This window comes from Perognathus longimembris, chromosome 13 (genome assembly GCF_023159225.1).
Source record: "Perognathus longimembris pacificus isolate PPM17 chromosome 13, ASM2315922v1, whole genome shotgun sequence".
NCBI classification, from domain to species: Eukaryota; Metazoa; Chordata; class Mammalia; order Rodentia; family Heteromyidae; genus Perognathus; species Perognathus longimembris.
The window spans coordinates 11,189,295-11,215,369 of NC_063173.1; the positions used below are offsets into that span (position 1 = coordinate 11,189,295).

General features: G+C 41.0%; 1 protein-coding gene across 1 annotated transcript in view; it reads right to left on the reverse strand.

Moving 5' to 3' along the window:
* Positions 1-26,075, reverse strand: part of Mrpl48 (mitochondrial ribosomal protein L48) — a 45,522-nt gene that overhangs the window by 11,977 nt on the left and 7,470 nt on the right. The window contains exons 2-5 of the mRNA XM_048359509.1: positions 22,799-22,851; positions 21,111-21,148; positions 12,470-12,558; positions 628-797 (exon numbers count right to left, since the gene is read on the reverse strand). Coding sequence (XP_048215466.1) covers positions 628-797; positions 12,470-12,558; positions 21,111-21,148; positions 22,799-22,851 — 350 coding nt within the window. The remainder of the gene's footprint in view (positions 1-627; positions 798-12,469; positions 12,559-21,110; positions 21,149-22,798; positions 22,852-26,075) is intronic.

Genomic DNA, 26,075 nt, shown 5'->3' on the forward strand with positions numbered 1-26,075 from the left:
TTGGTAAATTTCTTTGTGTATATATGCATAAAATACTGTATGCTATCATATTTGTTTCATTTTAGATCTAGCTTCCACATATGAGAAAAAGCATGCATCTTTTTTCTCCTCTCTGAGCCTAACGTATTTTATTTAACATAATTTTTCTAGATCCATCCATTTCCTTGCAAATGACAGATTATTATTCTTTCCGAAAGATAAGATTCCATTGTATATATGAACCATATTTTCTTGATCCACTCAACTTATTTCTAAAAATCCTGACTCCACAGAAAAGCAGAACATGCTCTTCCCACTCCCCATGAACATCCCATAGAAAAACATCCCTCTAGGACAGCAGAGTGGCGCAGCGAAAGCGTGCTGGGCCCATAACTGAGAGGTCGAAAAACATCCCTCTTGGGCTGGGGATATAGCCTAGTGGCAAGAGTGCCTGCCTCGGATACACGAGGCCCTAGGTTCGATTCCCCAGCACCACATATACAGAAAACGGCCAGAAGCGGCGCTGTGGCTCAAGTGGCAGAGTGCTAGCCTTGAGCGGGAAGAAGCCAGGGACAGTGCTCAGGCCCTGAGTCTGGCCCAGGACTGGCCAAAAAACAAAACAAAACAAAAAAAAAACATCCCTCTTACCATTCCTCGACTTTGAGGGAGAGCTGGTTGCAGAGGATGTGAACATACTGGGCATAACTCTCTGCCAGAGTCATGTCATATGCAATCAGGTGAATGTTTAAAACTCCATATTCATAATCTGTCCCCAGATTAATGGGTCTCAATTCAACGTTTACTTTCTTCTTCTTTAGCTGAACAGAAAACAAAAAGAGAAAGGAAATAAATCAAAGTATTATAAGAGAAATTCAATCATAGCATATTGGCATTTTAAAAAATCATCTAAAACTGTATAACAATTAAAAACAAAGAAATTATTCACTTATTTTCCCTCTCAGTTTACTCAAGGTACAAACTAAAGTTTTCTTGGGAAGGAATGAACAACTTCACTTTCCAGTGTGCTATATCACTAGCCACAACAAGGAGAGAGAATACTGCTACCATTACTTTAACAATGTTATGTCCAGATTTTGGGTCCCCAAAGACCACCAAGGAGTCGATCCCATTGCAAACGCACGAGAGTCTTTATTGCAAGCTAGAGCCTGGACTCTCAACCATCACCAACACAGCGAATCTGGATGAGAGCCCCGACCCTCAGATAGACAGGGGTTTTATTGTGATTACAACAGGGGCAGGGTATTTCCAACTTGGCAGATACTTGATTGGATGGCATTTAGCAAACAAGTCTTGCCCTATTTCTATTGGCTCTCTACCCTTTCAGTTACCTATTTTGGCTTTGATAATGGGAACTGGCCTCCATATCAGGAACTGACAACAGGTGGTCACATAGCAATGATTCAGGGGGTTAGTGCAGGGGGTAGAGCAAGTCACCAATGGGTTAAGCAAGCCGTTGTTTACAGAAGCAGAATTCTGCGGTCAGGCTGACCTAGTACCAACTTTATTTTAACAATTGCTACAATGTTTTCCCATTACCACTAAGCAGTTTGAGTGGGCTAAAACAATCCAGTATTCAATCATAAGTAAACCAACCCAACAGTTACCATGGCATTTCTACTACTATTATGGCTATTTCTATAGTCTATGACTATGTATCCTTTTTTACTGTCCATTACCATGATTGCTACTTAGGTACAGAGGGGAACAAGGGCTCCCTACATTTTTAAATGTCAAACTACAAAAAATTAGTCTCATGGGTGGGGGTGCAGCCCTCTATCATGGAGTCATCACCAGGCTTTAGAAGCTGTTACAATTTTAACACTAAAACTTACATTTAGTCACTCAGGTTCTCAGGTTAGCCCTTACAACAAGAATACATATGGCCATCTTATTGTCTTGTTCTGAGATTTGCCTACCCTCTCCAGTCCTGTTTCTGCTAAAAATTGGTAAATTAATAGGAGTTATGCTAGATAAAAGATCCTATCCCCGGGCTGGGGATATGGCCTAGTGGCTAGAGTGCTTGCCTTCTACACATGAAGCTCTCGGTTCAATTCCCCAGCACCACATATGTGGAAAACGGCCAGAAGGGGCGCTGTGGCTCAGGTGGCAGAGTGCTACCCTTGAGCGGGAAGAAGCCAGGGACAGTGCTCAGGCCCTGAATCCAGGGCCCAGGACTGGCCAAAAAAAAAAACAAAAAACAAAAACATATGTAAAGTGCTTAATATAATCGGTGACACATGTTTTAGCACTCCATAAGGGCGTGGTAGGTGGCTTAACTGGTAGAAAGCACCTTCAGAAATCCTCCCCCTAGTTCAATCCCAAGCAACCTAAATAAATACTCAATAACCATTAACTTTTATCTTTTTTTTTACACTCTTTGCCACTAGGCCATATTCCCAGCCCTCTCCCCTAGTTCTTCATTTCTGTGTAGGAAGAATACAAAGCCTAGAAAGATTAAGTATAATAAAAAGTAAAGTTCTAAACTAAAAAAAAAAAATTTAAGTATGCCCTCCAGAGTCACATATCCAGACAAATCAAATCCCAGGAACTAACACCTAACCATTTTAACCACAATATAAGGGGGTTTTCTGGGTAAGCCTTCCATATTATTAAAGTTTTCAACAACGGTGGTCAATCCAGGATGCTAGCCAGGCCTTGGAATGAGTGAGAAGTCAACCTCAAGGCATTCACCATCAAGGTACGGAAGGCTTGCTCTCTGTTCAGAGCTTTCCCTGCCCCATGCCAAATAGAGCAAAAAGGACTTCTCACTAGAACAGTCAGCACCGCAGCCAGAGCTGTGAGGAATGCTAACATCTGAATGCAATGGGGAGTGCTAAAAATTTCCAGCATAGAAGGGAGGAGCTTCTCTGAAGCCTGGAAGCTTTTCTTTTCTTTTGGAAGATTTTCTTAACCAAAGAAAATACAAGGCTCTTCAAAGGTGTTGCTCCAAGCTAACAAAGAAAGCTGATTCCAGTATCCCTCTTGGCACCTCACTTGCTTTTCCATGTTGGCCTAAATCTACCTAGACCTGTCACTTTATCAGGAGCCTATTGTGGTATTATCATAATTCAACTCTGAGCCAAGGTACAGGACAGCCAACAAAAACATAACTGCATATAATACCAGATACTAGTTTCCATAACTTTTTCTTTATTTGGTGCTAGGGACTGGAATCTAGGGTCCTGCATATGCTGAAGATGTGTTCTATACAAAACTATGCCCCTCCTTTAATTTATGTAATTTTACTTGCATAATTTTTCTACTACCCATTTTTTCCTTTTTATTCCTTCTGTCTTAAATTCAGGCCTTCATAAATGCCCCCAGAGGAACTAAAGAGCAGGCTGCATTCACTATGGGAAGGCACAGGGTAGCCCTTCTTAAGTTCCCATAAGACTACTTTATGGTCCTCTGAATGGACCCTAAGATAAATTAGTAGGTCAGTTTTGTGCAGAAAATTGATGTCATCTCTAGGCAAGTTATTTGCCAAAAGCTACTGGAAAACTTTGCTGAGAAAGTGCTGACAGAGGAGTGAAATTAGAATCACAGGCTTTTGCATCTGGCAGGGATCTTACAGATAATTTAGTCTCTTCCTTCCCTACCATAAAGGGAAAATGACATGGTTAAGTTTACAATAGTAAGGAAATACAAGGTACTGCTTCATGTCTAGCCAGGCCTGAAAGCTGGGACTGTGGGTGCAATCCCAGGCTCTCTTCACTAAAATGAGAGTATATGCCCATCACTACAGGCCACATTTTTTGGGGGGGGGTGGGTCATGGGGCTTGAACTCTGGGCCTGGACGCTGTCTCTGAACTCTTCAGCACATGTCTAGCACTCTACCACTTAAGCCACAGTACTACTCCTGGTTTTCTGGCGGTTAATTAGAGATAAGAGTCTCGTGGACTTTCCTGCCCCAGCAGGCTTCAAACAGCAATCCTCAGCTCTCAACCTCCTGAGCAGTTAGGATTACAGGCGTGAGCCACTGATACCTGGCTAGGCTACATTCTTTGGGGTGAGAAAAGGAAAGAACTATATCATCTTAACCCATCAACAAAAAGGCTGACATCTTTGCAACATATTCAGCTTCCAGAAGTCCTAGGGATGAAAATAACAAAATTTATATGTAAGTATTCAGGTGATTTGATGATATCTCTCTGAATAGTCCATAATGAGCCATGAGGTACATACTGATTGACCAGAGTATGTATATCATTCAACATAACATTCAAGAGACCTAGCTCTGATTAGGGTGGCAAGGAAACACAGCTTGATGCTTACATACAAAGCAGAAGACTCAGATGGAAGCCAGACAAAATCTGGACTCAAATTCTATCTGCTTAAGTCACTATGTGACACTGGTTGACCTCTCTGAGGCCTTGGTTTCTCTAATCTTAGCAGTGGCATTATTGTGAAGCTCTATGTACCTATAAGGATGTACAGCAAATTCATGGGCATTGGCAGATTCTAACTGTGTTAAGTCAAAATATTGGCTCTGGAAATTACTAGTCATTTGAACAAATCATTTCATCTTTCTGAGCCTCAGATTCTTCAAACTTGGTCTTTAATACTCATAATAAAGTCTGAGGATTAAATTAAATATACCATTTGTAATACGCTAAAATGAAATGATGTGTTTAAAAACCAAGTTACAATCCCTGGCATAGAATAATAAATAGTATCTTTTTAAAAGATTAGGTAATGTAGCATTTATTAGCATAATAAACTAGAGGTAAGCATTCTCCTCGTATCCTACACATATGCTTTCAAGAATGAAGAATTTATTAAGCATGTGCAAAGTGTTAGTTCAATCACTTAGGAAGTATACCAAAGAAACAGAAAATCTAGTCCCAGCACTCAAGGAACTTACAGCCTGGAAAAAAAAAAAAGAAAAGAAAAAGAAAGGCACACAAGAAAGAACAGGTCCTCTCTATATGCAAGGCGCATGCAGTACAAACTACTTTGCCTGTACCATGCTGAGGAGAATAAAAGAGCAGCTACCTCAGATGGGTGCAGGTGAAAGGGCAGAGATTGGAGCCAGTACTCCTAAGTTTGGATATGATATCTGAATATATGGTAGCTACTTAATAAATGCTCTCTTTAAAAAGGTCCATGAATACCTGCTTTCTTCTCAGGTCTCATCTCTCCTCTTCCCTTAATGCCCATGTAAGACTTGAGAATAAAATGTTGAGAGTTTTGCAGTGGAATCTTCAAGATTCCAGTGTCTTCCCACATTTGCCCAGCATATATCCCCTTCCTGTAATGCCTCTGACTCCTCAGACCATATGCCTAATTTAAGAAAGTTATATTCGTTTTTTAAAGACAGCTCAGATTGGCAGGAAGCCTTCCTTGACTGTTCACACAGAGTTAGAAACCTGTCTTGTATGCTCGCTTCACATTTCCTCCATGCCAAGCACTATCATTTATGACACAAATTCATTCATTCAACAAATATTGACTGACCACTGGTAACAGTGCCCGACTACAGTTAGTTTGAAAAAAGAGGGGGCTGGGAATATGGCTTAGTGGTAGAGTGCTCACCTTGCAGGCATGAAGCCCTGGGTTTGATTCCTCAGCACCAAATAAACAAAAAAGCCGGAAGTGGCGCTGTGACTCAAGTGGTAGAGTGCTAGCCTTGAGCAAAAAGGAAGCCAGGGACAGTGCTCAGGCCCTGACTCCAAGCCCCAGGACTGGCAAAAAATAAAATAAAATACAACACTGGGCACCAGTGGTTCATGCCTATAATCCTAGCTACTCAAGAGGCTGAGATCTGAGGATCACCATCCAAAGACAGTCAAGGGCAGGAAAGTCCATGAGACTCTTATCTCCAATAAACTACTCAGAAAAAGCCAAAAGTGGCCCTGTGGCTCAAGTGGTAGAGCACTAGCCTTGAGCACAGGGAGGCCCAGGGACAGTGCCCAGATCCTGAGTTCAAGCCCCAGGAAAACAAAAAACAAAAAAGCAGCACTATCCCTGCCCTCTGAAGCTTGCAATATATCAGGGGAGGCATTCCTAGAATAAATAACTATGAGAGGATGCACATTTGAAAAAGAAGAATAGAATACTAAGGGATTAATATAATCATCATTGTCATCACTACTTATGGGTGCCTTATTTGAGATGCTGGAAGTACTTAAATTTTATCTAACTGGGAAGGGATAATTACGAATAATTGCTGTCAAATATGAACCCTTCTAAAAATATGACATGGTTGTAATTTGGCAGAACAAATGAAGCAGGTTGAGACCCCCAGTGGGATGGAGAGCAGAGGGAACTTTTTATCTTCTATATATCCCAGTTATCAGCTAGCCCAGCAACTGGATACTCTTAGAAGAATATCCAGTTCAGGGGCTGGGAATATGGCTTAGTGGTAGAGTGCTTCCCTTGCATGCATGAAGTCCTGGGTTCAATTCCTCTGCACCACATAAACAGAAAAAGCAGGAAGTGGCGCTGTGGCTCAAGTGGTAGAGTGCTAGCAAAAAGAAGCCAGGGACAGTGCTCAGGCCCTGAGTCCACACCACAGGACTAGCAAAAAAAAAAAATTATATCCAGTTCAACTTTACATACCCAGTGCCAAGAATGCAGGTGGAAAAGGTTTGTGGACCTTTTGTGTGTATGGAGGTTTATGTTATTAGTTTTTAAAAATCAGTACTTCTTAATGGAAACAACATAGCTAAAAATCTGTCACAGAATTTGAGACCCCTTAAAACAAAGTTTAATGTGACAAAAGAAAATAGAATGTAAGTGGAATTTAATAGATATTTATTTTTCTAAATTCCATGACATCCTTACTTTCAGAGAATATTACTTCATTAATTCATTCAAGACTGAAAAATAAAATGACATGAACTTATCACACATAATAAAACATTAGAATTACTTCTGTATCTATTAATAGTTTATTCCTATAGCAAAGCACTTGTCCCATGTGTGTTGAGTTACATTTTGGAAGACTGACTTTAGTGATTCTGGTTTTTGTAGGAAGAGATCAAGTCCCATTCACCCGAGCATTATCAAGGCTCAGTACAGTGCTAGTCATATAGTACATGCTCATTGAAAGTTTTTCTTTTACTGAGTTACAAGAAGCAAACTTGACAGAAAACATGGGTAATGAGATGAAACAACTCTCTTTCTCCCTAAGCCAGTCCTATGATTTATGTCTAGCCCTACAATCACTAGATCAGCAAAACTAATCTTTTGTTCCCAGGAGCTAGAACTGTTACCACAAAGTGATTCTGACTTGCTGGTTTTCCTGAGAATAATTCCCATCTTCTCAGACTTGGAGCTATGAATGCTGATATATATATATATATATATATGGGTGTTACAACAAAATAAATAGATATCATGAACGGCAAGCACCTCTGCAAACAGCAAAAACAGCATAACATTCCCAAGAGCAAAGACATCTTGACATGTGGGGCCATTCTATAAAGGAATGAAACTGCCTGAGTTACAAAAGAGACCCCTTTCTCTCTTGCCACAGAGCCTGGAAATGAGAATGTATAACAAGTTCAATCTGGCAACTATGTTGCTCTGATTTCATCTTCTCATAACCCATTCTTGACAACTGTCTGATTACTGAGCTGCTATTAACTCAAGATTAAAAGCTGGAAAATGACTGAGGGCAAGTAAGTGACCTGGCAAGAAATGATCTAGCACGATATAAATGTTAAGGATTATTATTTTCATTTCTATCAAATATTCATCACTTACTCCAAGACACCTGAAGCTTATTTATTTATTCTTTTTTGGCGGTCCTGGGGCTTGAACTGAGGGCCTAGGTCTATCCCTAACTTCTTTGTGCTCAAAGCTAGCACTCTACCAATTGAGCCACAGGGCTATTTCTGGCTTTTTCTGAGTAGTTTAGGCTTAGAACCGTGATCCTCAGAGCTCAACCTCCTGAGTAGTGAAGCTTTTTCAATTCAACAAATTGATACTTATTGAGGGAATAGTGACATTTATAAACTATGTGCTAGGACTACAGCTATGCTCCAAACGTGACCTCTCACTGCTGCTCGTCAGGCTTGGCTTTAAAGATAACTACCACAAAGAGAAAAAGGTTCATCCCACAGAGAAGACAGAGGATGTGTAAAGTCACAGAGGTAGGAGACAGTGAGGGTACACAAGAAAATACACACGCAGAGAAGTCACTAGCATAAGAGCTCTGGAATATGATAGTTGGTTGACATGCCCTCATGCAGCCCACCCAAGAGAAAGCTTATAGCTCATTTACAGTGAGGCCATGCAAGAGAGAGATCAAACAAATTTTGACAAGGAAAATGGAGATAAACTAGATGCCCCTTTCCTTACCAGTTAAGAAGTTAGAAGACTGAGACCTTTAGAAGGAAGAAAGGGATTACACCAGCAGCATGGGACATGGGCTGGGAACTTTCTATATAAGCATGAGAATTAACTCTTGTCTTAGGAATGATGGGCTTAAAGGGGACCAGACAACCAAAAAAAAAAAAACCCTGGAATGGGGATATGTACTGTTTTTCCTTGGTGCTAAGCACAGGGAGAGATAGAAAGGAAGCCACACATCATTCCTTCTAGTTTATCTGTTCCAGTTCCCAGAGGGGTAAATATGCCTGGCCCTTAGGACAGAGCCTCTGTGAGCTACCAGATGATAGCTTTCCTTGCCCTGATTATGCAGGGAGACAGGAGCTGAAGCAGCTTTCACCACTATCCAGCACTCCTGTGCTAGCCACCCTGGGACACTACATGACGTCAGCCCTAAGCTGCGGCTTAGTGGTAGAGTATTATTATTATTATTGCCAGTCCTGGGGCTTGAACTCAGGGCATGGGTACTGTTCCTGAGCTTCTTATTTTTTTTTTTTTTTTTTTTTTTTTTGGCCAGTCCTGGGGCTTGGACTCAGGGCCTGAACACTGTCCCTGGCTTCTTTTTGCTCAAGGCTAGCACTCTGCCACTTGAGCCACAGCGCCACTTCTGGCCATTTTCTGTATATGTGGTGCTGGGGAATCGAACCCAGGGCCTCATGTATATGAGGCAGGCACTCTTGCCACTAGGCCATATCCCCAGCCCTCTGAGCTTCTTTTGCTCAAGACTAGCGCCCTACCACTTGAGCCACAGAGCCAATTCCGGTTTTTTCTGCTTAAGTGGTACTGAGGAAACGAACCCAGGCCTCCATGCATGCTAGGCAAGCACTCTACCACTGAGCCACATTCCCAGCCACTACATGTAAAAAAATGAGGCTGCTTTTCAAAACAGACAGAACAGCATGAGAAGTCTTGAAAAGGTAGGAAAGCATGAATGAAAAACAAGGGACCCAATATAGTTAAGTCATGGTATCCATAATATGGGAAAAGAGGCTGGAGGAAAAGACTGGGGCAGATAACACTGAGTTGTTGTTGCTGCTTTTACACTGAGCTAAGGAGAAGGCATAGCAGAGACAGAAATTTATCTTCACGAAAGGAGCCCACTCTGCACATCACCTTTATACTAACAATGAAAAATTACAACAAAAAAAGAAAGGAGTCCAAGAAATAGACAAACAAAATTAATTTCCTTTCCCAGTAATATATGTGGAATTTAGGGGAACTTGTCTTAAAATAAAACAACTCTTAAGCTGGGCACAGAGATTCCAGTATGTAATCCTAGCTACTTGGAGGCAGAGATCAAAGGAGTTTGAGGCCAGCTTGGGCATAAAAGTTCACAGGATTCCATCATACTCAATGGCGGGTGTGGTGGCATGTACAATGCCACAATGCACAATGCACAATGGCCGGGCACTGAGGCACATGCTTATTTATCATTCTCAGCAACATGGAGAAGTACAAGTGGAGGAACACAGCCCAAACCATCCTGGGCTGGGCACTGGTGGCTCACGCCTGTAATCTTAGCAACTCTGGAGGCTGAAATCTAAGAACTGTCAAAGCCACCCAGGCTGGAAAGTCTGTGAGACTCTTATCTCCAATTAACCACCAGGAAACTGAAAGGGGAGCTGTGGCTCAAAGTGGTAGAGTGCTAGTATTGAACAAAAGAGCTCAAGGACAGCTTCCAGGCCCTGAATTCCAGCCCCATGGCCAACAACAAAAAAAGGCAAGGCAAAAAGGGACTAGAGATGTGGCTCAAGTGGTAAAGAGACTGCCTTGTAAGACTGAGTCTCTGAGTTCAATCCTTGGTACTGCCAAACAAACAAATAAATAAAACAACCTTAGCAACTTTTCCTAAGGTGTCACCACTCAAAATGAGGTAAGGGCTGCCTCACAAGTGCAATGTCCTGGGTTTGATCACCAATACCAAAAAAAGAAAGTATTAAAAAAAATATATATATATATATACAGTTAAAAAAAACTCAACCAAAAAAAACCAAAAAGGTGTAAATCACTCCTGAATTTTAATAGCACTTTGTATCTTCCTTTTAGTATTTGTTACTTTCAGACTGGGAGGGTAATTGTGTCTAACTCTGCTGGTTTACTAGATCCCTCTAAGCAGAAACCAAATCTTGTTCATTCATTCTTTTATTTTATTTTTTGGAACTTATACACATAGTATTTAGAGTACTTTATTTTATTTTATTTTTTTATTTTTGCCAGTCCTGGGACTTGAACTCAGGGCTTGAGCACTGCCCCTGGCTTCTTTTTGTTCAAAGCTAGCACTCTACCTCTTGAGCCAAAGCACCACTTCTGGCTTTTTCTGTTTATGTGGCGCTAAGGAATCGAACCCAGAGCTTCATGCATGCTAGGCAAGCACTCTACCGCTAAGCCACATTCCCAGCCCTGACTCATTCTTTAAAATTATATTTCAACAAACTCTGAATAGAAAAGGCATCAACTGAGCACAACGTATAATAGATGCTTAGTAAATATTTATAACATCATGAAATCTAGGTTATCAACCTTTGTTAAGTTGATAGACATCTACCTACTCAGGAGGATGAGATCCAGAGAATCTCAGTGTGAAATTGGTTCAGGCAGAAAAGTCTGTAAGACTCTGAAACATCTATCAAAAAGCTAGGCTGGAGGTATAGCTCAAGTGATAAAGTACCAGCAAAGCAAAAGCTGAACAAGCAAGCCCAACAATCATGAGGCCCTGAGTTCAGCTCCAGAACTATCACACACACACAAAATCTTCACACACAGAGGCTTCTAATCAACCATCAGAGATGATCATACAGTAAAAGTCAGAGAAACAGGGGAAATAATGGTATGATGTTAGGACAAACTCCCAGGTAACAGTGATAATGGATTCAAGGAGCATATATGTACTTTAACTCTGCAAATAACATATAAATAAGCTATTTTGATACTGAAAGTATAATCTACCTCTTACCAGCTACAAAATGCTCATTCAGCTAAAGTAAATTTGATTTCTACACTCTGGGTCCAAACTGAACTAAAGACTAAGATTTACATTTAATGTCACAAATAATAAAACCAAACAATTTCCTTTATTTCTTTTTCCCTTCTTTTCTTTTGTTTCTTTATTATTTTTTCTTTTTTTTTTTGGCTGGTCCTGGGGCTTGAACTCAGGGCCTGAGCACTGTCCCTGGCTTCTTTTTGCTCAAGGCTAGCACTCTACCACTTGAGCCACAGCACCACTTCCAGCTTTTTCTGTGTGATTTATTTGAGCTTATCTCACAAACTTTTCTGCCTCGGCTGGATTCAAACTGTGGTCCTCAGATCTCAGCCCCCTGAGTAGTTAGGATTACAGGAATGAGACAGGAGCATACAGGTTCTTTTTCCCCTCTTTATTTCCTATTCTCCTTACTTTCTTGCTTCTTTCCCCTCTCTCTCTCTCTCCCTCCTACCTTCCCTCCCTCCTGCTCATACCCTTCTCTCTGCCTCTCTCTGTTTTATATTTTTCAGAACTTGAGACTGAATTTAGGATTCTTTCTAAATAAACATTGTACCACTTGAGCCACGACCCCATTCATAATGCTTTTTTTTTTTCTTTTTCTTTTTTTTTTGGCCAGTCCTGGGCCTTGGACTCAGGGCCTGAGCGCTGTCCCTAGCTTCTTCCCGCTCAAGGCTAGCACTCTGCCACTTGAGCCACAGCGCCGCTTCTGGCCGTTTTCTGTATATGTGGTGCTGGGGAATCGAACCTAGGGCCTCGTGTATCCGAGGCAGGCACTCTTGCCACTAGGCTATATCCCCAGCCCTCATAATGCTTTTTTAAAGTCTGTTTCTCCGGTATATAGTCTTGCCAGGCCATGAAATTACCATGCCAGCCTCAAACCACAACCCTCCAATCTCTGTCTCCAGAGTAATCAAAGTTATAGGCATTCACCATCATATCCAACCAGCATTTGCTATTTACTGTGATAATCTAGTCTAGGGACAAGAACAGAAACTGGTAGCAACTTTTCCAGTTTGGATAATCCCAAACTAAATAATCAGAGGAGACTGAGGGCCAGCTCTTTATTCTTCTTACTTCTATTGAATGTGTAATCTTCAAGTCTTTGCAAGAGCTGCACACTATCCTACCTAAAGGACTTCCCTTGCTCCTTACCTCTTGTTCTTTAAGTAGGTACTTGTATCTTCCAATGCCATGAGTGGGTTTTGACTTGTAGTACCGATTGGCACTCAGAACAATGCCACCTAAAAGAGAAAAATAAGACAAACCTGTTTCTCTGCTTCTCAAGGGACAGATTATAGAAACATTCTTCCCACAGAACTGTGAATATTTGGGGGCTATAAGGTCTTCTTGTTGGCAGAAATAGCCATAAATATTTTTTGATATTGGACTGACTTTCAGTTTGCCCTCCTTTTGTCTCCTTCAATCCCCACCCCACACATCTGTCTCTCTTTGGGATATTGTCTCTTGTGAAAGTGGATAAAATATATTTTCATGAAGCTCTCATCTCCTCTTGCTCTTCAATAGACAATAATTCTTTCAAAGTTTTCTAATGGGGATTGTAAAGAGAAAAAGACAGGCAATAAAAGTAAGCAGCAAGGAAAAGGGTCATGGAGTTCTATAAAGTTTAAAAATCATCTACTACTAGCAACTGTCGAATACAAATAAGTCCCTAGGTTCAATCCCCACCACTGCAGACAAGTCATTTAAGCTAAGGGGATGACACACACCTGCCGCCTCAGCCACTCAAACAGAGGCACCTGAGCAGTTAGCAGGATTTCATCTCTAAAACAAAATGCAAAAATATGGGGGAAGATGGACGCTGGTGGCTCATGCCTATAATCCTAGCTACTCAGGAGACTAAGATCTGAGGATCATGGTCCAAAGCCAGCCCGGGGAAGGAAAGTCCATGAGACTCTTACCTCCAATAAACTACTCAGGAAAAGCCAGAAGTGGTACTGTGGCTCAACTGTAGAGCACTAGCTTTTAGTACAAAGTGGCTCAGGGATAGGACCCAGGCCCTGAGTTCATGCTCCAGGACCAGCAAAGTATAAAAAATTAAAATTAACACACACACACACACACACACACACATATTTGGGGGAGGTGTGGCTCACACAGTAAAGCATTTGTCTAGCATCTGTGAGAGGCAGGGTTCAATTCCCAGAACCACCAAAAAAGATAATATAATTTGATTATTTATGTTGATGTAGAACAATATCCAATATTTGTTAAATGAACACCAGTAAAACAAAAATCCTGCCAGGTGCCAGTGACTTGTGCCAATAATCATAGCTATTCGGAAGGCTGTGACCTGAGGATTATAGTTCAAAGCCAGCTCAGATAGAAAAGTTCATAGATTCCATGGGCTGGGAATGTGGCTTAGTGGTAGAGTGCTATCCTTGAGCAAAAGCAGCTCAGGGACAGTGCCCCAGCCCTGAGTTAGAGCTCTAGGACTGGCAAAAATGAAAAGAAAAGTTCATTGATTCCATCTCTGATTAAACAGCTAAAAGCCAGGCTGGTGGTATGGCTCAAATGGTAGAGTCCCAGCTCTGAGCAAGCAAGCCAGGAGCACAAGGTCCTGAGTTCAAACCCTGGTACAGCAAAACAAAAAACGCAAAATCTTAAGTACAGAACTGTGTCTGCATGCTACTACTGGGTAAAAACAGAGAATCTTTATATATATATATACACACACATTGTGCTGGACCTGGAAAGGCACCGCCCAAGCCCTCTTCAAGAAAGGTCTTGCTAATGTACACACTGCCCTACTATGTAACTGTACCCTTTTTGCACAACACCTTGTCAAAAAATTTGTGTTCACAATGGAATACTACATAGCGATTAGGAATGGTGAAATATTGTTATTTGCAGGGAAATGGTCGGAACTCGAACAAATAATGTTGAGTGAGACAAGCCTAGAACACAGAAAACAAAGGGGCATGATCTCCCTGATATATGACTGTTAACAAAGGGAGACGGAGAGACAGTAGAGACCAAGTCTGTGAATACTGTATATGTTCTTGATACATTGTATATTGCATATATGTCAACCTGACCTAGACAAGGGATAGAAAAACAGGTTGTAAGATATCATAAGAAATGTACACACTGCCCTACTATGTAACTGCACCCTCTTTGCACAACACCTTGTAAAAAAATTTATGTCCAATTAATAAAAAAAAAAATTTGTGTTCAATTAATAAACAAATAAATAACTTAATTAATTAAAAAAGAAAGGTCTTGCTGCTCATATCTTACGTGCATTAAACATTTGCGTGAGCTAGCGCGCGCACACGCGCATGCACACACACACACACACTCCCTTCTAATCCTCCCTGTTGTCCTCATTTACAAATAAAGAAAAATAATGGTAGCTCAACCCCTTTGTAAAATGACCTAGAAGTAATGCAGCAAGTAAGGTAGAACTATCACTTAATCATGGGCCTTAATGCACAGCTTCTGTCATAATCATAGATCATGACACCTGAATTTCTAGAAGGTGAAAGCTGCTTAGAACTGATCTTTCTTTCTCAGATCTCATTCCCCTACACAAGTTGGCTAGGCCTGGCTGTCTCTCTTGCTCTCTCGCTCTCTTTCTTTCTTTTTTTTTTTTGCCAGTCCTGGGCCTTGGACTCAGGGCCTGAGCACTGTCCCTGGCTTCTTTTTGCTCAAGGCTAGCACTCTACCTCTTGAGCGACAGCACCACTTCTGGCTTTTTCTGTTTATGTGGTGCTGAGGAATCAAACCCAGGACTTCATGCATGCAAGGCAAGCACTCTACCACTAAGCCACATTCCCAACTCCTCTCTCTCCGCTTTCTGAAGAAGTCCTAGCTCTCAGTTCTGCTCCCTTTCCTCCTGGCTCCTGTTCATTTTGAATGGTAATGAACAAGACAAGCATATGTCTCATATGTTTTTGTGGTTGTGTTGGGGAGGGGAGGTTGCTTGTATTGGGGTTTGAACTCATAGCATGTGCTTGCTCAGCTTGCTTGCTTGGCTGGCGCTGGTCTGATTAAGCCACTCCTCCAACCCAGCTTTTTGCTGGTTTAATTGAAGATGGAGTCTCACAGACTTTTCTATCCAGGCTGGCTTCAAACCAAGATCCCCTGGATCCCAGTCTCCTGATTACAGCCAAGATTATAAATGTGAACCACCAGTGCCCAAATCAAAGTTGGAATTTTTAGGTAAAGACCTTGAATATATTACCAAGTTCTAACTACTTCATTTCATTCTCCTACTCTTCTAGACCCTTGAAATATTGCTACTCAGCCACAGAGCTAATTAATACAGGTCATTCTGTATAAGTCCTTCAGTTTTCATCTCTGTACTGTGCTGGACTGTCCTCTGCTAGGACTGAACCTTCATGACAGTGAAATTGTACACAGCTTCCACAGCCTGCTCAAGTAAAATTTCATCAGCTCAGTTAAATTCTTCTGCTACTTTAAACATAAGAGATCAAGTTTACTTTAAGAGCCAAGTGCCAGTGTCTCATGCCTATAATCCTAGCTACTTAGGAGACTGAGAACTGAAGTGAAGATTCTAAGCCAGCCTGGGCAGGAAAGTCTATGAGACTCTTAATCTCCAATTAACTACCAAAAAAACGCAAAAAAAAAACCCTGGAAGTAGAGTTGTGGTTCAAGTGGTAGAGTGCTAGCCTTGAGTATAAATGCTCTGGGATGATGCCCATGGCCTGAGTTCAAGCCCCAGGACCAGCCCTATGTTTCAGAGGGCAGGGTGGTACTGGGTTTTGTTTTGTTTTGTTTTTTGTTTTGCTGGTTGTGGGGCTTGAACTCAGGGCCTGGGCTCTGACCCTGAGCCTCAAGGCTAGCACTCTACCACTGGAGCCACAGCACCACTTCTCGCTTTTTCTGAGTAGTTAATTAGACATAAGAGTCTCATGGACTTTCCTGCCCAGGCTGTCTTCGAACTGTGTTCTTCAGAGCTCAGCCTGAATAGCTAGGATTGCAGGTATAAGCCACCAGCACCAGGCAGATTCAAGCATCCACCAGTGACTTCAAAAAGCAAAAGGAAGGGGGCTGGGGATATAGCCTAGTGGCAAGAGTGCCTGCCTCGAATACACGAGGCCCTAGGTTCGATTCCCCAGCACCACATATACAGAAAACGGCCAGAAGCGGCGCTGTGGCTCAAGTGGCAGAGTGCTAGCCTTGAGCGGGAAGAAGCCAGGGACAGTGCTCAGGCCCTGAGTCCAAGGCCCAGGACTGGTCCAAAAAAAAAAAAAAAAGCAAAAGGAAGGCTTGCATTAGTGGTTCATACCTATAATCCTAGCTAGAAGTGAAGTTGTGGCTCAAGTGGTGGAGTGCTAGCCTTGAGCACAAAAGCTCAGGGATAGCACCCAGGTCTCAGGACCTGCATACACAAGACCAACACACACACATGCTCGCCTCGATCTCTCATCTATGGGAATTCCTTGGCAAGGAGACACTTTCTAATGTAGTTTGAGGCAATTCCTATAATTAGAGCAGCTGGTTAATTAAAAAGCTTGGTTAAATTACTGTTAAATTAACCATTTTCCCCCTTAAATGAAAGGTTTGGTTCAAATTGCTAGTGGTTAAACTGCTTAATTAGACAGCTGTTTTAATTGTAAAATGTTTAAGTTTGGAGATCTCTGATTTCTAGTAAGTTCAACTAGATTCTTTTCTTTTTTTTTTTTTTTTTTTTGCTCAAGGCTAGCACTCTACCACTTGAGCCACAGCGCCACTTCTGGACATTTTCTGCATATGTGGGTGCTGGGGAATTGAACCCATGGCTTCATGTATACGAGGCAAGCACTCTTGCCACTAGGCCATATCCCCAGCCCCTTCAACTAGAGTCTTTCCCCCAACTTTATATCATTAAAGTGGGTCTCTTGTCATTACAGCTAACTGTATTGCTTCCTGAGAAAAGGTTACCCTTCACTGCCAAAGACGCAAACCCTCATGTTTCAAAAGGACGCTTTGAAAATCATTCAATTACAGTGATAAAAATGTAAGCATATACTGATTTCTCCCACAGCACTCCTCTTTCCTTTATATATGCCAGAGACAACTGTCCTTCAGTACCCTTGTTTATGAAACTGGGAACTAAACCTGTCAATCGGGGATGGGGTAAACAACTTTGTTTTAATTATTTCTCCTTTGAAATTGGAACAAGCATTTTTAGCAGAGCTATGCATGTAGGGAAAAAGGATAACACTAGGATAGCACCAGCCAAGAATCTAATTACAGGATATACTCTCCATTCAATAGAATCTAAGCCCTCAAGGACAGAGACAATGCCAGCGCCTTGCAAACAGTATATGCTCAATAATGTATATTTTAATACAAACAAAACAAAAATGATCTATTTTACCAAGACAATCTGCAATAATTCGTCCCTGGAAAACTTGTCCCTGGCAGCTGCCTACATTTTTTTTGTTCAAAATTTCTTTACATTCTCCTAAATCTTTGAATTTCTTGAACTTGAATATACAATGTTACTCTTACTCTACCATTTTGCTCATGCTGTGATTAACCTGTAAGCAACCTTTACTTAACCTCTTTAGACCTCTTTTTATATGTTTGTTTCCAACTATTATGTTTGCATTATTTAAAAAAAGATGGAGAAAAATAAATATAAGAAATGAAAAAGATAACGCAATTGGGTCCATCCTTGGATAGAGACAGCTGGGATGGTGCCCAGGGTGCTTACCACAAATGGATGGGTGAAATAAAAATAGGGTACTGCTCCCTACTCTTTTATTCTGAGCATCCTTCTAATTCAATTTTGAAATTTCTGACTTTAAGATATCTCTAAGAACCTATGAAAAATGCCAGGGCAGGAGATGTAGTTCAGGGGTGTAGTTCAGGACATACTCAACATGTCAGAAAGAGCAGAGTAGGAACAATACAAAGCATATGAAACAGAAAATTCCTAATTTCCTTAACATATTAAAAGTCTGTTTATGCAGTAATGGTACTCAGTAGACACTATGTCAAAAGTGAACAATATAATTCGTGGGTGGGCTTGAGAGGGAAAAACTGGGGGCGTGCTAGAGAAGGAGTGATATTGTCCAAAAAGAAATGTACTCTTTACCTACTTATATAACTGTAACCCCTCAGTACATCACCTTTTTTTTTTGCCAGTCCTGGGGCTTGGACTCAGAGCCTGAGCACTGTCCCTGGCTTCTTTTTGCTCAAGGCTAGCACTCTGTCACTTGAGCCACAGTGCCATTTCTGGCCATTTTCTGCATATGTGGTGCTGGGGAATTGAACCTAGGGCCTCATGTATACGAGGCAAGCACTCTTGCCACTAGGCCATATCCCCAGCCCAGTACATCACCTTTATAATAACAATTTAAACAAAATTTTTTAAAAGTTTAACAAGTCAAAAAATGAAAAAGATATTTGTTTTTAAGTCATTAAACTTTAGGAAAATCTTAATTATCAAATTTGATGGTTTTGTCACTGACAAAGAATATTTTCTTATGATGAATATAAAAAAAAAAACTGGAAAAAGTACACAATCCACTAGAAAATGAGCAAAAAATATAAGTGGGCAAATAAATCATAAGGAAAGAAATACAAAGGGTCAAGAAACCATGGGAAAAAATGATAAAATGTCTTAAAAATGCAAATTAAAACAATGAAACCTAATATTTTCATCAGAAAAAAAAGAATATTTTGGGCTGGGGATATAGCCTAGTGGCAAGAGTGCCTGCCTCATATACACGAGGCCCTAGGTTCGATTCCCCAGCACAACATATACAGAAAACGGCCAGAAGCGGCGCTGTGGTTCAAGTGGCAGAGTGCTAGCCTTGAGCGGGAAGAAGCCAGGGACAGTTCTCAGGCCCTGAGTCCAAGGCCCAGGACTGGCCAAAAAAAAAAAAAAGAATATTTTATAAAACCTAGTTTGGACCAAAAAATACAAACATTATTTTTCTGAAGGACAATCTGGAACTACTCACCAAAAATTTCAAGTCATAATCTATTGACTCAGCAATTTCAATTCCAGGAATTTATCTTATAAATGTTTGGGAAAAAGTTTACAAAGATACTTAAAAATGGCTGCTGCAGCATTTTTTGAAACAGCAAAACACTAAAAATAACCTAAATGCCCACTATTAAGACACTGGACATACATACACATAAGTATGATAAGGACATAATATACATTTACATGCATAATATCTTCATATGCAATTAACTATTCCTGAAAGATATGTAAGAGGGACTGGGTGTATTCCTCAGCTTTTGTTTTTGTTTTTGTTTTTATGCCAGTCGTGGAACTTAAACTAAGGGCCTGAGCTTCTTTCTGCTCAAGGCTAGCACTCTACCACTTGAGCCACAGCACCACTTCTGGCTTTTTCCATATATGTGGTGCTGAGGAATAGAACCCAGGGCTTCATGTATACGAGGCGAGCACTTTACCACTAGGCCATATTCCCAGCCCCTTCTTCAGCTTTTGGTAAGGCACATCCTTAGTATGCACAAAGCTCTGGGCTTAATTCCCAGCATCAAAAAAATAAATAAAAGTTATTAAAGAGGGCTCATTCACTTATCAATTCATGGTTAATTTCCAAACCCCATACCAACCCCTCCCACCTCCATAGACCACTCTTCTTAGATGACCAATGATCTCTATGTTGATAAAATGCCAAGGACACTGTTAAGCCCTTAATCTCTCCTGATCTCTCAACAATACATGGTTCAAACTGTGATATGACAGATCTTTCTCCTTGTCTGCCATGTTTTCTCCACTTTGGCCTCTCTTTCTCAGTCTCATTGGTCATCTCTATCATGCTCTGCTCAACTACTCAATGTTCAAGTTCCTCAACATTTGATTCATGGGTCTTTCCTCTATCTTTTCATGTCAGGTAGAATCATTCACCCTCAAGGTTCCAATTAAAATGGACAACAGAGAGGTAGTCAAAGATAAGAGAATAAGTCCCAGGCATAGTGGTACAGACCCATAATCCCAGCACTCAGGAGTCTGTCCATGCTAGCCTGGGCTAGATCCTGCTATTGTGATTGATAGGTAGGTAGGTAGGTAGGTAGGTAGATAGGAAGATAGATAGACAGACAGAATAAATATATGGTAAAGACATAATCCAAACTTTCTCTAGTGCTTTCTATGGGACTCTTGCTCTTACCCACTATTTCATGTTCTTGTCCAAGGGTCTCCTTATATGAGAAGTACAACTAGGTCTCTGCTACTCTTCCCAAACACATTATGTATCATTCTAGACAAATTTTTTTTAATTTTTATTGTCAAACTGATGTACAGAGAGGATACACTTTTATATGTTAGGCATTGAATACTGTTTGTTACCTCCTTCCTCATTCCCCCCTCTCCCCTCCCCCTTTCCCTCTCCCCCCATGAGTTGTTCAGTTCATTTACAGCAAACAGTTTTGCAAGTATTGCTTTTGTAGTTGTTTGTCTTTTTACCCTGTGTCTCTCGATTTTGGTATTCCCTTTCAGTTTCCTAGTTCTAAACAAAATTATTATAGAGTACTAGAGAGTCAATTAAGTTAGACCAACTGGGCACCGGTGGCTCACGCCTGTAATCCTAGCTAATCAGGAGGCTGAGATTTGAGGATTGTCATTCAAAGCTGGCCTGGGCAGAAAAGTCCATGAGACTCTTATTTCCAAATAACCACCAGAAAACCAGAAGTGGCAATGTGGCTCAAACTGGTGGAGCACTAGCCTTGAGCAAAAGAGTATAGGGACAATGCCCAGGCCATGAATTCAAGCCCCACAACCAACCAAAAAAATAAATAAAATTAAAAAGTCAGACCATATCAGAAAATATCGACTTACCTGCTGAATAAATGGGATTCTCTCCTGAGAGTCTGAAGCTGAAAAAAAAAAAAGAAAGAAAAAGGAAAGTATGTCGGATGCAATTAAATATCTACATTTACTTGCAAAACTACCAAAACATATATGTTCCTCACTAAGGATATATCAATGCTGGATATCTCCTTATTCTCTCTTTTTATAAACATCATTAACAGCCTACTATATATAGGTTCTTTTTGAGATGCAAATATAAGTAAGATGTCTCTGTTCATGGTCTACTTGAGAATTATATATGTAAATAATAAAACAGTACTCTTGGTCCAGAACAGAAACATATACAAGATTCAGTAGGACACAAAAAAGTATCTCACTTCTACCAGGTGGTGAAACTATCTGAACAAAGTTGGGTTTTTTTGTTTGTTTTTGTCAGTCATGGGGCTTGAACTCTGGGAGTGGGCACTGTCCCTGAGTTCCTCTGCTAAGGCTAGCACTCTACCACTTGAGCCACAGCACCACTTCCAGTTTTCTGGTAGTTAATTGGAGATAAGAGTCTCACAGACTTTCCTGCCCAGGCTGGTTTTGAACCATGATCCTCAGATTTCAGATTTCAGCCTCCTGAGTAGCTAGGATTACAAGCATGAGCCATCAGCACCCAGTGAACCAAGTTTTTAAAATGAAGAAGTATGGACTGGAGTGTATGTAATATAGTAGAGTGCTTACCTTGCATTCATGAGGCCCGGAGTTTAATCCCCCGCGCGCGCGCACACGCAGAAAGAGAAAGCAGCCAAGTACTGGTAGTTCACACTTGTAATTTTAGCTACTCAGGGGACTAAGATTTGTGGATCAGGGTTTGAAATCCATTAAAAGGCAGGACTGGATGGGGCTGGGGATATAGCCTAGTGGCAAGAGTGCCTGCCTCATATACATGAGGCCCTGGGTTCGATTCCCCAGCACCACATATACAGAAAATGGCCAGAAGTGGCACTGTGACTCAAGTGGCAGAGTGCTAGCCTTGAGCAAAAAGAAGCCAGGAACAGTGCTCAGGCCCTGAGTCCAAGCCCCAGGACTGGCCAAAAAAAAAAAAAAAGGCAGGATGGAGATGTGGCTCAAGTGGTAGGACACCAAATGTGGGCAAAAAGGCCAAACAAGAGCACAAGAACCTGAATCCAAGACCCCCAATACTGGGCTAAGGAGAAAATGCTTGCTTTTATATATATTTCAAAAGTGAAAACAACAGGTTTTGTTAAAGAACAATGTAGAGGGCTGGGGATATGGCCTAGTGGCAAGAGTGCTTGCCTTGTATACATGAGGACCTGGGTTCGATTCCCCAGCACCACATATACAGAAAATGGCCAGTAGTGGCGCTGTGGCTCAAGTGCCAGAGTGCTAGCCTTGAGCAAAAAGAAGCCAGGGACAGTGCTCAGGCCCTGAGTCCAAGGCCCAGGACTGGCCAAAAAAAAAAAGAAAAAAAAGAAAGAAAGAACAATGTAGAATGAGAGAAACAACAGTGTCAAGAATAACGCCAAGGATTTTGGGCCTGAGTAACTAGATAGGTGAAACTGCCTTTTACTGAGAATGAGGGAGGAGCAAGATGGTAGGGAATTAAAGTTTGATATGCTTAATAGACATACCAGTGCACATAAAGAAAAAAAAACATTGTAGGAATTATGAGTGTTACAATTAGCTACATTTGTTACTAATATCCTTACCTTAAGATGGAAAAGACTTGTTTAGAAACAGTATTGTTCCCTAGGCCCAGCACCTACAACAAAACAGTCACATTAGGACAATATTAACTTTCACAGACTTCCAAACACCTCTTTTCAAAGAGGCTGATAACCCACAGTATACAAAACAAAAAGCAGGGCTGGGTCACGGTGAGTTCAACCTCCAGTACCCTAGTAAAGTACCCAAAGGCTCATATCTAGCAAGGCAGGTCCAAGAACATATAATACTATACAATATAATAGTACATATTAATAATGAGAGGAGGCAAACTTCAGTGGCAGCCTCTGCTCCCATTTTTTTCTTTTTTATTGTTATTATAAAGGTGATTTACAGATGAGTTAGTTTCATAAGTCAGGTAATGAGCACATTTCTTTTTGGACAATGTCATCCTTCCCCTCACTCTCTCCCAGTTTTTCTCTCCCATCCCCACCCACAAGTTGTACAGTTCATTTTCAACATAGTGTCTAGTGAGTATCACTGCTGCATTTGTTCACTCTTTGCCCCTCCATTTCTGTGGAAAATCTGAGAAAGTATCACAGTGAAGAAGAGCCTGAGGAAACATGAAGACTTAACATATTGTAGCATCCTGGGTGGGATCCTGGAACAGCAAAGGGACATTAAATGAAACCTAAGGAAAAGGGGCTGGGGATATGGCCTAGTGGCAAGAGTGCTTGCCTCGTATACATGAGACCCTGGGTTCAATTCCCCAGCACCACATATACAGAATATGGCCAGAAGTGGCGCTGTGGCTCAAGTGGCAGAGTGTTAGCCTTGAGCAAAAAGAAGCCAGGGACAGTGCTCAGGCCCTGAGTCCAAGCCCCAGGACTGGCAAAAAAAAAAAAAAAAAAAACTAAGGGAAAAAAAAACACCCTGGAATTTAGCCAGGGTGCTCTGGACAGTTAGTGTGTAACCTGTAACTGGGCGCATCTGCTATGTCTGTCAGTATGAGCACTGTAGAAAGTAGGTTTTGTTCTGCTTGATGTTCCAGTGACTACAAAGTACTTGCAGAGAACATAATATAGAAGTAATTTCAGTATAGCAATTTATGTCTCTTGAACTCATCGCTGATTTCTAATTGTAGAAAATAGTCTCATCATGACAAAATGACAGTGGACTTCAAAGCCCTTTTAAATACTGAGTTAAAGTGAGAAAGAAAAGAAAATGGAACAAAATTAAAGAAAAAGAAGATTAAATCTAAAGAAACCCAAATAAAGCATGAACTTTAGTTAAAAGCAATGTGTCAATATTGTTTCATTAATCATGAAAAGTAATCATATAACATAAAGGTTAATGAGAAGAGATACTGGCATATATTATATAAACACTTTGTGCTATCTTTGCAACATTTCGTAAATCTAAAATAAAAGTTTACCTTGACAGAACCGTTTTTTTTTCCCAGTCCCGGGGCTTGAACTCAGGGCCTGAGCACTGTCCCTGGTTTCTTTTTGCACTCTACCAACTTGAGCCACAGCACCTCTTTTGGCTTTTTTTTTTTTTTTAATGTGGTGCTGAGGAATCGAACCAGGGCTTCATGTATATGAGGCGAGCACTTTACAACTAAGCCATATTCCCAACCCCTAGACAGAACTTTTGATTTTGTTTTTGTGCTGTACTGGATCTGGAACCCAGGGCCTCAAGCACTTGCCTAGCTTTTTTCACTCAGCTAGTGCTATACCACTTAGGCCATACCTCTAGTCCCAAAGTTTATTTTGAAAAAGCACCAATAGCTCACAACACCTAGCTAATCCTAGGTACTCAGGAGGCTGAGATCTGAGAATTACAGTTTGAAGCCAGCCTGGGGAGGAAAAAAACCATGAAACTCATCTCAATTCAACACCAAAAAGCTGGAAGTTGAGCTGTGGTTCAAGTGGTAAAGCACAAGCCTTGAGTTAAACCCCAATACCAGCACATACACACAAAAGCCTAAAACCTTTTTTATGTCATCTACTATGTGAATCTTAAAGGGAATATAAAAACAAAATGTAATGATATGAATGGATTTTGAAAACATTATACTAGGTGAAAGAAGCAAATCACAAAGGACCAAACACTATATAATTCCATTTCTGGGGCTGGGAATATGGCCTAGTGGTAAAAGTGCTCACCTTGTATACATGAAGCCCTGAGTTCAATTCCTCAGCACCACATACAAAGAAAAAAGCCGTAAGTGGCGCTATGGCTCAAGAGGTAGAGTGCTAGCCTTGAGCAAAAAGAAGCCAGGGACAGTGCTCAGGCCCAGAGTCCACACTCCAGGACTGGCAACAAAAACAAAACAAATAAACAATTCCATTTCTGTGAAATATTCCGAGTAGGCAAAACTATAAGGGAAAGGTAGTAGATAAGCAGTTGCCTAGTGCAGGAGGATATAAACAGCTGACCTTCCTAGAGTCTGAGGTTTCTTTTGGAGGTGATGAAATGATACACTTATATTAAAGAGCTAAGCAATACCACAGACATTATATGATTTAGCATACCCGCTAGGAGATCCAAGTGGAGATGACTCAAAGTTCTCAGCTTTTGCAGCATTACATTGTTAAGGATCTGCTCAGAGCAATGAGCCCTCTTCCTAGGCAAATGGTTATAGACATAGTTACACCAAGAATACACTATGTCAGGTCACAGAAACTCAACATCACTAAAGGACCCCTAGCTAAATTAAGAAATCCTACTCCAAAGGATTGTACACATTCAATCAAGCTTTGCTTTGTAAATAAATAAATGATTAGAAAGAAATTAATGAGGGCTGGGAATGTGGCTTAGCAATAGAGTGCTTGCCTAACACGTATGAAGAAGCCCTGGGTTCGATTCCTCAGCACCACATAAACAGAAAAAGCTGGAAGTGGCACTGTGGCTCAAGAGGTAGAGTGCTAGCCTTGAGCAAAAAGAAGCCAGGGACAGTGCTCAGGCCCTGAGTCCAAGCTCCACGACTTGCAAAAAGAAGAAGAAGAAGAAGAAGGAGGAGGAGAAGAAGAAGAAGAAATAAATTAATGACTGAATGATAATCAATTCTGACATTTACTAATCACTCATATCTATTTTGTTGAATCATATATATAAGTACTAGTAATATTCCTTGCACAGTATCATCATCTCCATGTTACAATAGAGAGTCACATAGCTACTCTCAAACTTAGCATACAACTATGGCTTTCTCTGCTCCAAACTCCAAAATTTCTTCACTATACTATGCCTCACATAAAGAGGTGGTATGCAGGAAATCAAGGGACAAAAGATCAAATGTAGGAAAAGTTTCTCAAA